We start from the raw sequence: 14,182 nt of genomic DNA, 5'->3' as shown, positions 1-14,182 counted from the left end.
TTAGGCAGTAGCTATTTGCTGTTTCTCAAAAAACACAAACTAGGGGCATCTGGCAAAAATAAAAGGAGAGAAGGAAGGGAGCCCTCCACCAAGCGGGTAATGCAGGGGGGACTCATGACAAGGACACCAGAAGGGCCAGGGCACAGGATGCGGCTGGGCACTGATGGGGCAGCCTTTGCCTGGTCCCGAGGCACTGCCTGCCCAGGGAATGTGCAAATTGCCATCCTCTCCACTCCCTTTCCCCACAGCATCAGCTACTGCCAGCAGGGGCCCAACACAGCTTGGCACAGCCACAAGACCTCTCCAAGATGCCGTGGTGCTTCCCAGACCCCTGCGCTGGGACTGCTCCCGGGGAAGGCAACCTATGCCGGACCATGGGGAAGCAAGTTACAGAACAGGGCTGCCAGCACCTCTCTGAGGGCTGACCCTGTACTGGCTGCCCTAATAAGGGCACAGCAGTGCCATGCAAGGGCTCAGGCATGCCGTGCTGGCGGAGGAGCAGAGCCAAGCGCACGCTCGGCACTGACAGTGTGCCGGGCTGCCAAGTGCCAGTGCAGAGACCCCGTGTCAGTCTAGCCAGCCAAGGGCCCTGCTCCTGGCACAAGCAGCTGGGTGGGTGTTTCTGCAGGAGGGCTAGACCTGGCAGGAGGAGTGGGGAAGTGGTGCCCTCTGTGCTCAGGGACAGGGCCAGTGTGGGTGCGCGGCCACAGTGGTGAGTCAGGCTGGGGAGATGGGGATCTGGGTGGCAGGGCGTGCCCGCGAGCAGGGCAGCATGAGGATCCCATGGCTAGCTGCAGCAGAGCAGGGCTGGACCTGACCATGTGGGCATCCCTGCTCCTGGGGCAGGAGGGGAGCTTTGCTCCCCAAACCTGCCTAGCATGTGTGGGACCTCCCTAGCATGCCAGCAGCCCCCATGCTGGCCTGGCTGGACAGGGTACGTGGGCAGCTGTACCCAACAGCAGCACCCTTCCCTATGAGCGCAGGGTAGAGATGTGTCTCAGACAGGAGGCTGGCTGCCTGCATCCTAATTTGACAGCATCTGCCATCTGACCGGCAGAGGATGGGGAAAAAAAAACCTGACAGAGCCAAGCTGGCCACTGGTGCAAGAGCCACATAAACTGCACAGTGAGAGTGGGGAGGTGAAATAATAAAAATGAAATCACTGAGCAACTCAGGTAAAGGAAACGGGCCAAGCACAGATGACAGCAGGGGTTTCCTGTAGCCACAGGGGCGAGCAGGGCCAGGTGGGGTCAGCAGAGCTCCCCAGCCCCTCACAGCCCGCCGCCCCTGAAGGTCATGGGCAGAAAGCCCTGCAGGCTGCTGCGCTGTGTGGTTCTGGGGCCGCCAGCAGCATGCTGAGCCAAGCTTAGCTGCAGAAACTGCTCTCTGCCCTTAAAGCTGCTGCAGAGATCTTGTGGCAGCCTGGCATCGAACCTGTGTCCTTTCTCCACCCAACACCAGGGCACACCAAGCACTGGCCCTCCATGAAAGGGACATGTGCTAGTGTCCGGGGCTGGGGAAACATGCAAGCACCGGTTTTCAGTGCTTCAGGAATAGCCAGCTGCTCTCTCCCTCCAGCATATGGTGCCAGAGATCAGTTTGGAGGCAGCACCAGCAGTTTCCTGGTTTGCAGGTGCTTCAGAGGGACATGAACAGCATCAGGGCTGGCTAAACAGTTGAGTCAAAGCCACCTCAATCCCACGCACCACAGCGAGAGCCCAGTCCCATTAGCCAATGGGACACTGGCCTCCAATTTTGCCAGCTTGTGGAAGTCACCCTAAGGCTTACTTTATCGCTGTCTGCAGCACTTGGGGGCTGTCCTTTCCTTACCTCCAGTTGGGCAAAGGCAAAGGGTGCTGCAAGAGCCTTACTATGCTTCAGCGAGTGCAGCAGGCCATGGTCGACTCCACATAAAAGCACGATTTCCATGCCATGGCAGAGTGGGATCCCAGGGCAGGGAAAGAGCCGCACTCCTCAGATGGGGTTGCAAGCAGCGCTCCAGCTACCTGCTCCCTACCCTGCAAAAACCTCCTCCCATGTGCACCCTAAGCTGCAAAATCCAGGGGTCCCCTGCCAGCAGCCCTCCCATCACCTCCACAGAGTCCTCAGCAATTTGCTGGGTGTTTGAAGCCCTGGCGAGGACCCATCTGGAGCCAGGGACCTCTTCCTCCCTGCGCAGGGGCTCAGGAATGTGGCGTGCACGGTCTGAGGCCAGCAAAAACGTTTGAACTCCCCCCTCTAAGAGGCCCAGAGAGCCCGTCTCGCGCTGCTGAGCGGCAGACGCGCAAGGCAGCGATGGCTGAGCCAGAATGGGGGGGATAAAAATTCTTTCAAGATGAAGCCGCTGGGGAAGACTCAATCGTCTCCACCAACCAGCTCTGATTTGAACGCTCTTGCCTTTGAACACAGGGACTGACAGCTTTTATCAGGATGCACTGGCAAGGTAGGATGCCAGCTCCTTGCCCCACCAAAGAGAAGGCAACTCGTGCAAATCTAGAGCATCCTGAAAGAAGGCAAGGGAGGAAAGTTAGTAAAGACGCCCACACAGCCTCGCTGCAAACAGAGGAACCTGTTCTGCAACGTGCCCATGCTCTCTGGGAGCTACGCACACCATGGCACCATGTCTGCAAGAGCCTGGTGTGGGGTGAGTGGCCCAGCCATGCTGAGCTCCTGTAGACAGCATCGATGGCTGGGCCATTTGCCCCAGGACACAGCTTGGCTTTCACCATGGTCGCTGCTCACAGTGGTGCTGGATCCCTCTCGCCCTTGCTGCCATGCTGTACTCCTCTGGAAGGAAAGGCAGCTTGTTTAGGGATGCACTTTTAATCTTGGTGATTGCCTGCTAGCCAAAAAGCCACCAAAAGGGGCATCTCCCCACATATTTTAATTTCCTCCTTGGTTTTGAAGATAATTACAGCAGGAGCAAGTGGCCTTGTGTGCTCCCCATTCAAGCACCTATCGATACAATTAATCCCGGCACCGTTCTGAGTAGCGGCACAAAGGGCCTTTGGTGTAAGGTCCTTTATCTGGGAACAAAGAGCTGCCTGTGGGAGAGAACCTGAGGTTGCACTTTTCCTGCTGACGAGCATTTCCCATACACAAAAGCTGAGCCACACATATCGCCCTGTGTGCATGTCAGGTCTGGGAGACCCCACGACACATTTTCCTGGAGCGTGCCGCCCACCCGGATCCCTCCTCCTCCTCTGGGAGGGTCCTTCCCCCTCTGACCCCAGCTAAACTCTGTGGCCATCCTCTTCCCGGGCAGGGTATGGCCCTGCTCCAAGGCTAGGGGACTCACACATGCTGCCTGCAAGGGGATAGCACTCCCGTTTTGCTCAGCCCAAGGCAGAGCACGTGCTCCATGGACAGGGCACCCCACAGATGGCAGCTTCAGAGCAGTCGTGCTAGGAGGTTTCAGCATTTGACAGCCCCTCATGCCTAAGCTGCACTGTGGGGAAGGGGAGGCTCTTGCTAATGCAGCTGAGAGCCAGGAGAGCAGTGAGGAAGACTGCAGCCAGGGAGGGAGGGAGGGAGGCAGGTAGCTGGCAGGGCATCCATGGGGCTGGCAGAACCCAGGGCGGGCTGGGAGTACCCATGGCAGAGGTGCCAGGCACTGGGTTTGGAAGCCTGGCAAAAGTGATGGTAGATGCTGTCTGCCAGCTCCCTCTGCAGGGACGGCGCTGGGAGCACTGTCGACATTCTGCGCAGCCCATACACCTTCATCCTCCCCTGGGAATCCTGTCTCTCCCGGGGCCCCCTCCTGCATGCCCGGCCACCCAAGCGTCCAGTGCAAGGCCAGGGGGCTGTTCAGGGTCCCACCCTTGTCCTCCCCAGCTGTTGAGCTGGGCAGACCAGGGGCGGTGTGGTTGAGCCCAAGGGAAGGGCTGGAGTGCTCCCTATCGCCGCCCACGCTGGGAACCTGTCCTTACGCCAAGAAGGGCACCCGCTGCTCCCCAGTGCTGACAGGGGAGACGGAGGGCTGCCGTGGGAGCCAGCCCCCCACCCCGTCCCTCTCCAGGGGGATGCGGGGGCTCCATTTGCCTATGCCCACCAATGCACACTTGCCTCAGGTCCAGGGTGAGCCAACGACTTGCCAACGAACTGGGAACAAAGGGATGGGGGGGTAAGGGGGGGCCTGTATCACAGCTGTGGCCCTTTGTGCCAAGGGCGTTTGGCCCATCATCAAAGGGGATCGGATTTGCTGAGGCAAATGATGACACATCCACTTCAAGCGGGGCAGGTTCTGCCTGCTGCTGGAGGCGAGCCACCAGAGTGAAGAAGTACTGTGGGCACTTAATAATAGACTCATTATTTCTGCATTATGGCAGGGCCCAGAGGCCCCAACTGAGATTAAGGCCCCTTTGTACACACCATACACGCACGCACAAGGGCAAGCAGTCCCTGCCCCAGACAGCCTGGCTAAGGATGGGCACCATTGCCAGTCCCGGCACCACGATAAGCTCACAGAAGAGACCAAGACGCCAATTCCAAGGATGCTCCAAGGATGCATCCTCCATTTCCCAATCCCACACCTGCACTGGGGTATAACCACCTCACGTGGGGACACAGCTCCATGGCTCCAAGCCATCGGCCAGCTGCATCTCCCTCACAGTCCCCCCCACCTGACCCCAATACCCTGCACCTTCTGGATGCGCCAGATCCAGCTCCTGGATGACCGGGAGCTGCCAGGCACGTGGGACGGAGGGGGATGGGAATGCTCCCTCCCTTCAGCCTTGCCCCATCTCCCACCGGTCGACCGCTAACTGGCTGAAGAGGGTTTTCCGGCCGCGTGCTCCTCACCAGGAGCTGTTTCCTGACGGACGTGAGACAGACTGAAGCATGTGAGAGGGGACAGGTGCCAGCCCTGCAAAAAGCAGATCAAGTGGCAGCGCCCAGGATGTGGGGAGGGACTGGTGTTTCTTTCCTCCCGGTCACGCACCGGGTTGAGCCAGGGAGGGCAGATTTCTGCCATTTTACAAGCGGGGCCATGCCAAGCTGGGTTCCAGCGCCTGCCTTGCATGCGACCCCCCATCCAAAGCACAGTACTTGCAACCTGGGGCTTTTGCAGGACGGCAGGCTCCTGCCCTGCAATCGTACGCCAAGAACACGTGCAGCCCACTGCCTGAGCCCTGCCAGGACCTGGTCCCGCAGAAAGGCTGTACTGATGCCGGGAAAGGACGCGAGCCAGCTGCCTGAGTCCAGCCCTGCACTGCAATTACAGTTCTATTAATACCGCAGGGATTTCGGATGTCAGAGCCTGGTGTGCCACACTGGGGTCAGCTCAGCTGGGGAAGAGCTGCCATTCCTGCCCATGTGGTAGATGCGCCCTGGTGCTCGCTGCTTTGGCTTCCCCAGGGGGAAAAGCCAATTTCGCTCTGCCAGGCTGCAGGCAAGGGGAATGGACAGACCCCACATACAGCCTCTCAGCCCTGCCTGCTGCCAGACACCCTGCTGGCCTTAAAACAACTGCCGCCTGCTTGGGACAGGTATGTCCCTGCCTGACCCAGGGGAAGGGGCTGCCCGTTGCAGCTCTCCACCATGGGGACAATGTGACCAGCCGCACCGGGCAGGCAGGAGCTCTACAGCCAGCAGACAGGAGAGATTTATAGGTCACCATCCCCAGCAGGAATGGCCATGCAGCCGCCCTCCACTGCCACAGAAATAACTCATCCGACTGGGAGACACCAGACCTGATCAAGCCACGAATGCCATCAACCAGGATGTAGGCAGCAAATCAGCCTGCAAAGCCGCCTTCGTTTCCAGGCCCTGCTATGACAGGGACACTGCACCTCCCTCTGCGGCCCCATTGCCCTGTGGCCATGGCTTCACAGGGCCACCAGGATGAGGCAGGCTGGCGCAGGTGGATGGAGAGCCCTGAAGTCCCCAGGGGATGGAAGGGAATGCGGTCAGTGTTACAGGCTTGCCTCTGTGGGGCAACCATTTGTGGCCAGCTGAGATCCAAAAGGCCCCTCTCCCCCCTCCAGCTCCATTTTTTTCCAGGTTGTACTTTTGGAAAGAGCCCAGGGAAGGAGTAATAATATTTTAAAGAAAAAAAAAAAACCACCCCTCCCCAAAAAAGGTTACTTGCTACACATCCAAAGGTTCGCCCCACAGACGGGGCGGGTTGGCTGCCAAGCTCCATCCCATCCCGGCTGCGCAGAGCAGGAGTTTCTGCCAAGATCTCCCTCCTCTCTCCTGCCTGGGGCAGTTACCCAAATCTCTGCGCTGCTCTCTGTTCGCTTCCTCGGCTCTCCTCAAGCACCAAATCCATCTGGAACTGCTTAAACCCAAATATCTCCCCCCCTTCCCCACCTCCCCCACCCCCAAAGTCAGATTCTTCTGGAGTTAAAACAAGCACAGAGTCAGGAGGGGGTGCCGGGCCAGGCTGACTCGCTCCTTCATTTCAGTTTAATTTCTGGGGAACTAGAATAAATCTGTTCCTGGCGATCGTTCAAGCCCTGCACATTTTTCTCATTAATAAAAAAAGGCCTTGGATCGCACGCCGCGTGTGCATGCGCGCCTGCCGAGCACCCCCTCCCCGCTCGGTCCCTCCCGCACCCCAGCCCTCGCTGGGCGGGTGCTGAGCGCCCAAAGGACAAGCAGGACCGGCTGGGGGGGGCCGGTGTTCCCTCCTCGGGACGGGTTTCAGCAGCCATGTGCTACAGCCACACCTCAAAGAGGAACAGGGAGGCCGAAATCTCTCCCTGCTGTAGCCACCAGACAGGAAAGCCCCTGGGGAGGACTCCCCTGGGAGGGGCCAGGGACCCAGGGAGGTGGCGTCCCGGCTGTGTTCGTTTCCTCCCCCCCCACCCGGCATCCCAGCCCCTGCAGGGCCCCCAGGGCATTCCTGGGGAGGGGGCCGGGAAACAGGTGTTTGTCAACAGCTCCTGCCACATGCGTGAGAAACGCCAGGCCCCAGCAGCATGGAGCTTAGCGATGGGCAAAACTAAAATAAAAAGGACCCCCCCCAGCAATCCTTCCCACTCACCCGCCTGGGACCCCTGGCCAGCACACGCTGGCACGCGCGAACGCTCTCTGTGCGGGGCCGGCGCTCAGCACTGCTGCCGCGCTCCTGCCTCTTCCCAAGATGGCTCCCTTTCCTCCTCAGAGGGGCGGCCATGCGAAGCTGGCTCAGGGCTCACTCCCTCCTGCCTCAGGGAGCGTGGGCCAGCAGGCTCGGCTGTGCTGAGGGGAAAGCAGGCGCCAGGGGAAGGCTGCAACCCCTCTGGAAATGGTGCCCCTGCGGGAAGGGGACTCAGCCCCACTCCTGAGCTCGGCCCCACAAGGCCTTGATGGTTGCGCTGAGGGTGGGCCATGCTGAAGCTCAAGCATGGGAGGATGAGGCCTCGCCAAGCCTGGCCCTCTGCAGGCAGGCTACCCACCGGCTGTACAAAATGGCTCTCCATGTGTCCCCATGGGGTCTGCACAGGGGCTTGCTCCACGAAGGGATGGCCTGTGCCCTGCCCCAGCCCGAGTACAGGACTGATTTGTGAGGAGCAACAACAACAACAAAAAAACAACACAAAAATTCAAATGGGACCGTCCCAGCAGGTGGGAGTGCCACTGCAAAACACTGCTTGGCCTTCAAGATGGCAGCTCACCCCCAGGGGCGCAGGGGCGTGCCCAGCTCCATGTAAGGGGCTTCACAGCAACAGAGGGGCACCCCCAACCCCACCACCCCCCAAATGCTTTGCTTGGGAACGCACCCATTCCCGAAGTGCCACCAACTCATCATGGCTTCAACCCCAGGGAAGCTCAGGGCAATGGCAGCCACCAGCTGACCACAGCCCATGAAGACAGTCCCCCTTTCCAGGGGGTCTCCTTGGGGTGGGAGGCTGGCACCCACCCTGCCACCTCAGAACGGGGATCCTGACCCCAGGGCTGTGGTACCCTTCCCCCAGCGCGGCTCCCAGGCAGAGACGCTTAATCCTGACAAACCAGTTTGACTCAGCACAACAGGAACAGCTACAATTTTAAAAACATGCAAGTCTGTGATTCAGATTGCTCGGGCTGTTTTAATTAAACGCCAAGCTCCCCTGCTCCAGTGGCAGCAGCAAACGGCTCACGGAAAGAAAATGCAACAAACTGGTTTCCCCAAATATCTCTCACAATAAGTCATCACAACAAAACAAGGAGTTTCGGTTCATTCCTTAAAAACCAGAGGCCGCTATTCTCAATCGTGAACACTGGCCGGGCATGGCCTGGCAGCCGCAGCCTCACTGGCTGAGCCGTATGCCAGGGAGAAACGTGGGGCTGCAGACAGACCCCAGTGCTGCAAGTTTTCCCTCTCCCTGGCTCTCCGCATGCTCCACTTGACACAAAGGAAAGCCCTTCTCCTCCCTGCCTCGGGAGCACAGACAGAGCGGGCTTCCTCAAGCAGAGTTTTTAGCAAGGAATGGGAGGTTTAATGAATCCAGCGAATACTGTGGAGCCCCACAACCTGCCTTTGCTCACAGCCCTACCCCAAGCATCAATAAAACAGCAGGACTAACTTCCCCCCATCACCCTGCCGAGAAACATGCCATTTCAGTGAAAAGTAATTAAACGGAAAGCAAATCTCCCTGCCAAGAAAATACCTGGCAGTTCCAGTACAGGGATCAATTAAGCAGGGGTTTGTCGGTGCAGAGAGGAGCGTGGTCAGCCTGTGTAACGCCTGGCGGGGGTCTGGGAGCTGCGAACAGGCAGAACCCAGATGTGGAAACCCCCCCGCCGAAATCCTCCTGCTTTAGAGTTTGGGTTTTTCACTAGAGCCCGAGCTGGCTTGGGGCTATGCACAGCAATGCGATGCCTCCACACGGGGGTTTCGTGGGGGAGCGTGCAGGAAAACCCAACTTTAAACAGAGTCCCATGCCCAGAAAGGCGGCTCAGGGCATGAGACACCCGGCAGAGCAGCTCCTCTGGAGAGCAGGTCATGGTCCCAGCCCACCCGCAGCCCTGGGGTGATGGCAAAGAGAGCCTGCAGCCATCTACGCTCCCTTGGGCCAGGGCATTTTGAAGCCTGGGGTTTTATCCCTGGATGGTTGGCAAGGGCCTCAAATGCAGCAGTCTCCCCACACCATTTCACTGCATCCGCTCCCCGCAGGGCCTCTGCTCCCACAGCCCCGCCGGGACAAGCTTCTCAGCTTCAACCCCTGCACTGGCGAAAGGATACGCTGTTGCCCCCGGATAGAGCATTCCTTCTGCAGCCAGCCCGGGGACTGCTGAACCGGAGAAGAAAAACACATTGTGACTTCAAACAGACCCAGCGCACTTACAGGATCTGGAGAGAAACCATTTTCTCCTCGGCAGCACAAAGCCCTCACTGAGCTGCTGCTGAGCGCGGCTTTTCCCCTCCACCCCCGTGGGGCCTTGTAAAGAAACCCAATTCTCCGCCATCCCTCCGGGAATGGGCAGTGCTGTCCAGCCTCAGAGGCCCGTGCCCTCTTAGCTTGGCACTGGCTGCAAGCCTGGCCCGACGCCCCCTCAGAGGGGACAGCAAGGTAGCTGGGTCTGGGGACCGCTCGCTGCTGTTGTCATCTGCAGGAGGTGTGTGTAGATTTATGGCCATGCCAGATTTATGATCAGCACTAAAACACCGGAATGAATGTGCACACTAGATTCATGCTAACCGCCCAAACGTGCCAGTCCCCGTCAGGCAGCAGTGTCGCGAACGGCCAGAAATGCCCAGCGCAGCAGAAGCACGGGAGCTTGCTGACCCCGACATGAGCAACGGCTTCCTAACGCTGGGCAAGGCAGAAACCTCTCCCGGCACAGCTGCAACTTTCCCTCCAGCTTGGACAAAAGCAAAGGGGAAAAAAAAAAAAACAACAAGAAAATCCTAGGGGAATCAGGGCCAGCTCCAAACATGCTGGGCGGCTGCCAGCCAGCCCGCCCCAAAGCAGTCCCATGGGGCTGGCACCCAGCTGTGCCCTGACCTCCTCGGGTGGTGCGTTTGGCCCCTGACCCCTCTGCACACTCAAGAAGCTGAGAAAACCCAGCAACTCCTCAGCGGGAGCTGTTTGTTTTCTCTCCATCCGGCTCTTCACACCACTCCGTCCCGTGGCGGCAGCGGTGGGGCAGAGGCCAGGGCTCCCTGCCTCCCCGAGGATCGGCGGGACAGTCCCTTGGCGATGCACGCCGGTGCTGCCAGCCCCCACGTGGGCTTTCCTTCTCTGGTTCCCAAACTGCTGATGGGAAGTGGGTTGCGGGGAGCTGCCCGCAGGCGTGGGGCCCCGCCAGGCTCCCTGCCCACAGCTTCACCCTCCTGCACCCCTCCAGCAGTCAGGGCTCCCCGGGGCAAGCTCTGCCCGGCGGTCCCCGGCAGATGGCTAGGTGCAGACAGGCTTCTCCCTTTCCCTCCTGCCGCGGGGCTCCCGCTCAGCCCGGAGCTCACGCACCGAGCAGGCCCGCAGCTTCGTTTCCACCGGCGTACAAAGGAGGACGATTTTTTTTTTTCCCTTTAAAGGGGAAGAAAAACTCGCAGGGAGGGAGCGTTAAAAGAAACATGGGCAACAAGCACACCTCCCCCCCCCCCCAAACTTTCTACGAAGCCCAACCGTGTCGCCCGTACACACGGCCCGTGGAAGGGCTCCTGCCCACGGCCACCCCCGTTGCCGCAGCCCAAACCCCACACCGCGGGGCCGCGGCAGCGGAAGCCCGAGCACAGAACTGCCTCTGAGCACACAAAAGCCCCCGCCGCCCCCCGGCCTAGAGGCACCGACAGCTCCGCTCCGCCCGGGCTTTCTTCCTTCCCTCCCTACCCGGTCCCCGCCCGCCGCTCTGGCAGCGGGTTCGGTTACCGGACACCGGAGCGTCGCAGCCTCCGGCCGGAGCCGCGCACACTTTTGTGCCGAGACAAAAACCCGCCCGGACCCGGGCCTCGTCCTCCTCTGTGTGGGCCGCCTCGCTCGCCCCGGGACGCCCCGGGATCCCCCGGGTCCCCCGCGGGTCCAGGAGCCGTTTTTCTCACTCGGAGCCCGGGTGGCGACGGCGCTGCCCCACGGCCCGCGATTCACCCTCCGAGGGGGAAACAATTCACCCTCCTTCTGTCCCCGGCTCACCGGAGCGCGGGGGCTGCCCTCCTCCCCTCTTTCTCCCCCCCACCCGCGGGGGCGGCCGACCCGCGAAGCGCAGCCCCGCTCGGGGATGGATGCGACACGCGTGGCGACTCGCCCCGGCGGTCCTACGCCGAAGCCTCGGGGGTTAAAGCGGCAGCCGCGGCGAGCTCCGCCAGGGAAGGGATGGAGCCGGACACGGCACACGGACACTCCTCCGGCGGCCCTACCAGTTCTGGCATGCCGTGAGCTTCCACTGAAAGAAATATTAATTTTCCAGCCCTCTCCGTCGTGGCGAAAAGCCCCGGAACGTGAACCGAGTATCCAACGAGGCGCCGCTCCCTGCCAGCGGCCGCCGGCCGCGGCCGCCGCGCCTTGGCTGCGCCGGGCTCGGTTCCACGGGGCGTTGACTCTGAAGCCTACTGAGGGCGCTGGGAGCGGGGCTGGGGCGCGCTGCGGCGGCGAGCTTCCCCGCGGGGCCAACTGGGCGCCCACGGCGCGATGAGTCGAACCGATCCGAGCCGGTGGACGCCGACGGGGCCCGGTGGGCCGGGGACACCCCGGAGGGTGCGTGTGTGTGTGTGCGCGGTCGCACGGGCCCCGGTGCAGCAGGCGGGCACGCCCGCCCGGTACTCACCCTCTAGAGCGCGGCGGCCGCCGGGGAGCAGCAGGAGCAGGAGGAGGGGGAGCGGCGGCGGGGGGGCCCCCGGTCGGGCGGTGGCCATGGCGGGGCGGGGGGCGGTGCGGGCGGCCCCGCCGCGCTGTCCCGAGCTCGGCGCCACGCGCGGCTCCTCTCGCCACCGCGCCACGCTCGCGCTCTGGCGCCGCCGCCGCCGCTGCGGCCGCTCAGCCGCGCGGGGCGGGGCCGGCCCGCCAATCAGCACTGCCCCTGGCAACCCGGCGCCCCTGGCGACGGGCAGCGCGCCGTCCATTGGGCGGCGGTAGGGAGTGGGGAGGAGCCTACGCAGAAAGATGAATTGGAAGGGGCGGCCACTGCCCGGCGCTCCCCTGGTGGCCACGCCCCCCGGCGCGGGAGGCGCAGGGCGGAGAGCGCGCCCCACCCAGCGGTCGCCCGCGGAACTGAGCTCTTAAAGGGGCCGCGCTCTCGGCCCGCCCCGCAGTCTCGGGCCTGCCCTGCCCCGCCCTGCCCCCCACGGGGTGCGGGTGAGTGCGTGAGCCTGTTAGTGTGCCTGTTGACAGGCCCATGGGACCCTCTGTGCCCCACCACCAGCAGCCTGGTTTACCTGTGCCATCCAATGCCATCCTATCCTCTACAGTCCCATCCCATCATCTCACGCACCTCCATCCCTGAAGATGTTCAAAAAACATGTAGACGTTCCACTTCAGGGCAGGGTTTAGGACGCATGGTGCTGTTTGGTCGACGGTTGGACTTGATGATCCTACAGTTCTTTTCCAACCTTAATGATTCTATAATTTTATGGATCCCACCCTGTGTGATCCCATCTCACCCCATTCTGTCCCATTCCATCACATCCTACCCCATCCTATTCCTGTCCTCACTGCACCATGATTCCGACTCCAGTGACAGGGCTGAGTGCTGGGATCCTGGCCAGTGTGACACCCTGCAGTGATCCCCCCGCAGTGATCCCCCCCGAGCCCCCTTCCTTCACCTCCAGCATGCCTTCCTCACCACACTCCTGGGAGATGGTGCTGGCTACCACTCACGCAGCTACGGCCTCCAACCTCCACACACCTCTGTGGGTGCCTCAGTCCTCTCCCTGTTCTCTCACCCCATTGCCATGGGGACGTTTTGGGACCCTGTGTGGGACAGACTCTGCTCCCTCAGCATGGTCCACACACACTGTCCCTGTGGCTGGAGCGGGCATTGCCACCTCCTTCAGAGCAGACATATCCCTGCCGTGCTGGGCACGGGACACGGGCTGCAACCTGTCCTGGCCCTCCTGGCCACACCACAAATCTCCTCCTCAGATGCCTGGGGAGGGTTGGCCTTGGCTGAGGGCTAAGCAAAATCCTCCGACTCCCTGATTTTGGGGCATTTTGATGCCCCTGGTCTCCAGGGTGGCTGGGAGCTCCGGCAGGTCCAGAGTAGGGGGCTTCCATGGCTGGGTGCTTCACCCTCGGGGCAGCCTTACCCTGCAGCACAGCCATCTGGGCTGACCTCACCGCAGCAGCCTGCCATCTGCAAGCAGCACCTTGCTGCAGCTCTCCCCGCCCCAGAAACCTGCCCCAGAAACTCCCTCTCTGTGAAGCCGGGACCCCATCCCCGCACTGGTGAAGCAGGGTGGCTGCAGGCCCGTGCTCCCAGCCACCTTCCCTGTGGCACTCGGCAGGAGTGGGAATCTGGGTGGTTATCGGGGCTGGCTGTGGTCGGCCTCTGCCTTGCGGATAGATGCAGAGTGTGTGCATGTTGCCTCCTCCTTCTGCTGCACAAACCCACCAGGGTCATGGATGAGCATTTTCCTTCCTACACACAGTAGTATTTGGCTTCTCAAGCCCCGGCCAGTGAGAGTGGCACAGGCCTGGCCTCTGCTTGGGCTGCTGAAAATTTGGAGATGATCCATTCCTGTTTCCTGTTGCAGGAATGCTGGCATGCCCTGGGAGCTGCGGGGAGTCTCACCAGGATGCTGTTCCCTGAGGGCTGCCACAGTGCCCCAGCACTACCAGGTACAGTCCACGACGGGAAAAGCCATGCTCAAGAGAGCCAGTGTGCTCACTGAAGACAGGACATGGCGTAGGACTGTGATAAATCTCAGCAAGGGACAGAAGAAGCAGCAAGTGGGGTATTTCACCCTCCAGGTAAAAGGATACAGTTGGGGATCAAAGCAGCAGAAAGGGTGTTGCCCTGGTGGAAAATACCAAAGTTTCAGCAAAGAAGCAAAAAATTATTGGTTTGGACATGCTGTCACTCAAGGAGACGAGCAACGGAGAAGTGAGTGGTAAAGCCGGCACCATTAACACATATGCTGGGGTATGATGCTGTGCCAGCGGGTAACGAGAGCAGTGGGGGCTAATGGAGACGCCAAGAAACTTAACCATGGGCCAGACTCAGGGTGGGGAGATGCGCTGTCTCACTGCGAAGTCACTCCAGGGAAATCCTCCCTGCCAGAGATGCCGTACCAACCCCTGCAGCCAGAGCCTGCCGGCTTAGTGAGATGCAGGCACCTTGT

General features: G+C 61.0%; 1 protein-coding gene across 2 annotated transcripts in view; it reads right to left on the bottom strand.

Moving 5' to 3' along the window:
- Positions 1 to 11,863, bottom strand: part of EPHB3 (EPH receptor B3) — a 30,126-nt gene extending 18,263 nt beyond the window's left edge. For both annotated transcript variants that reach the window (XM_064457402.1, XM_064457403.1), the window contains exon 1: positions 11,671 to 11,863. In XM_064457402.1, the coding sequence (XP_064313472.1) occupies positions 11,671 to 11,758 (88 nt within the window). In that variant the 5' untranslated portion in view covers positions 11,759 to 11,863. The remainder of the gene's footprint in view (positions 1 to 11,670) is intronic.
- Between the last annotated feature and the right edge of the window lie 2,319 nt (positions 11,864 to 14,182).

The sequence above is a fragment of the Phalacrocorax carbo genome, chromosome 7, assembly GCF_963921805.1.
Source record: "Phalacrocorax carbo chromosome 7, bPhaCar2.1, whole genome shotgun sequence".
In the NCBI taxonomy this organism is placed as follows: Eukaryota; Metazoa; Chordata; class Aves; order Suliformes; family Phalacrocoracidae; genus Phalacrocorax; species Phalacrocorax carbo.
The sequence above is the reverse complement of the archived record's forward strand: the minus strand, read 5'-3'. Positions and strand labels throughout refer to the sequence as shown.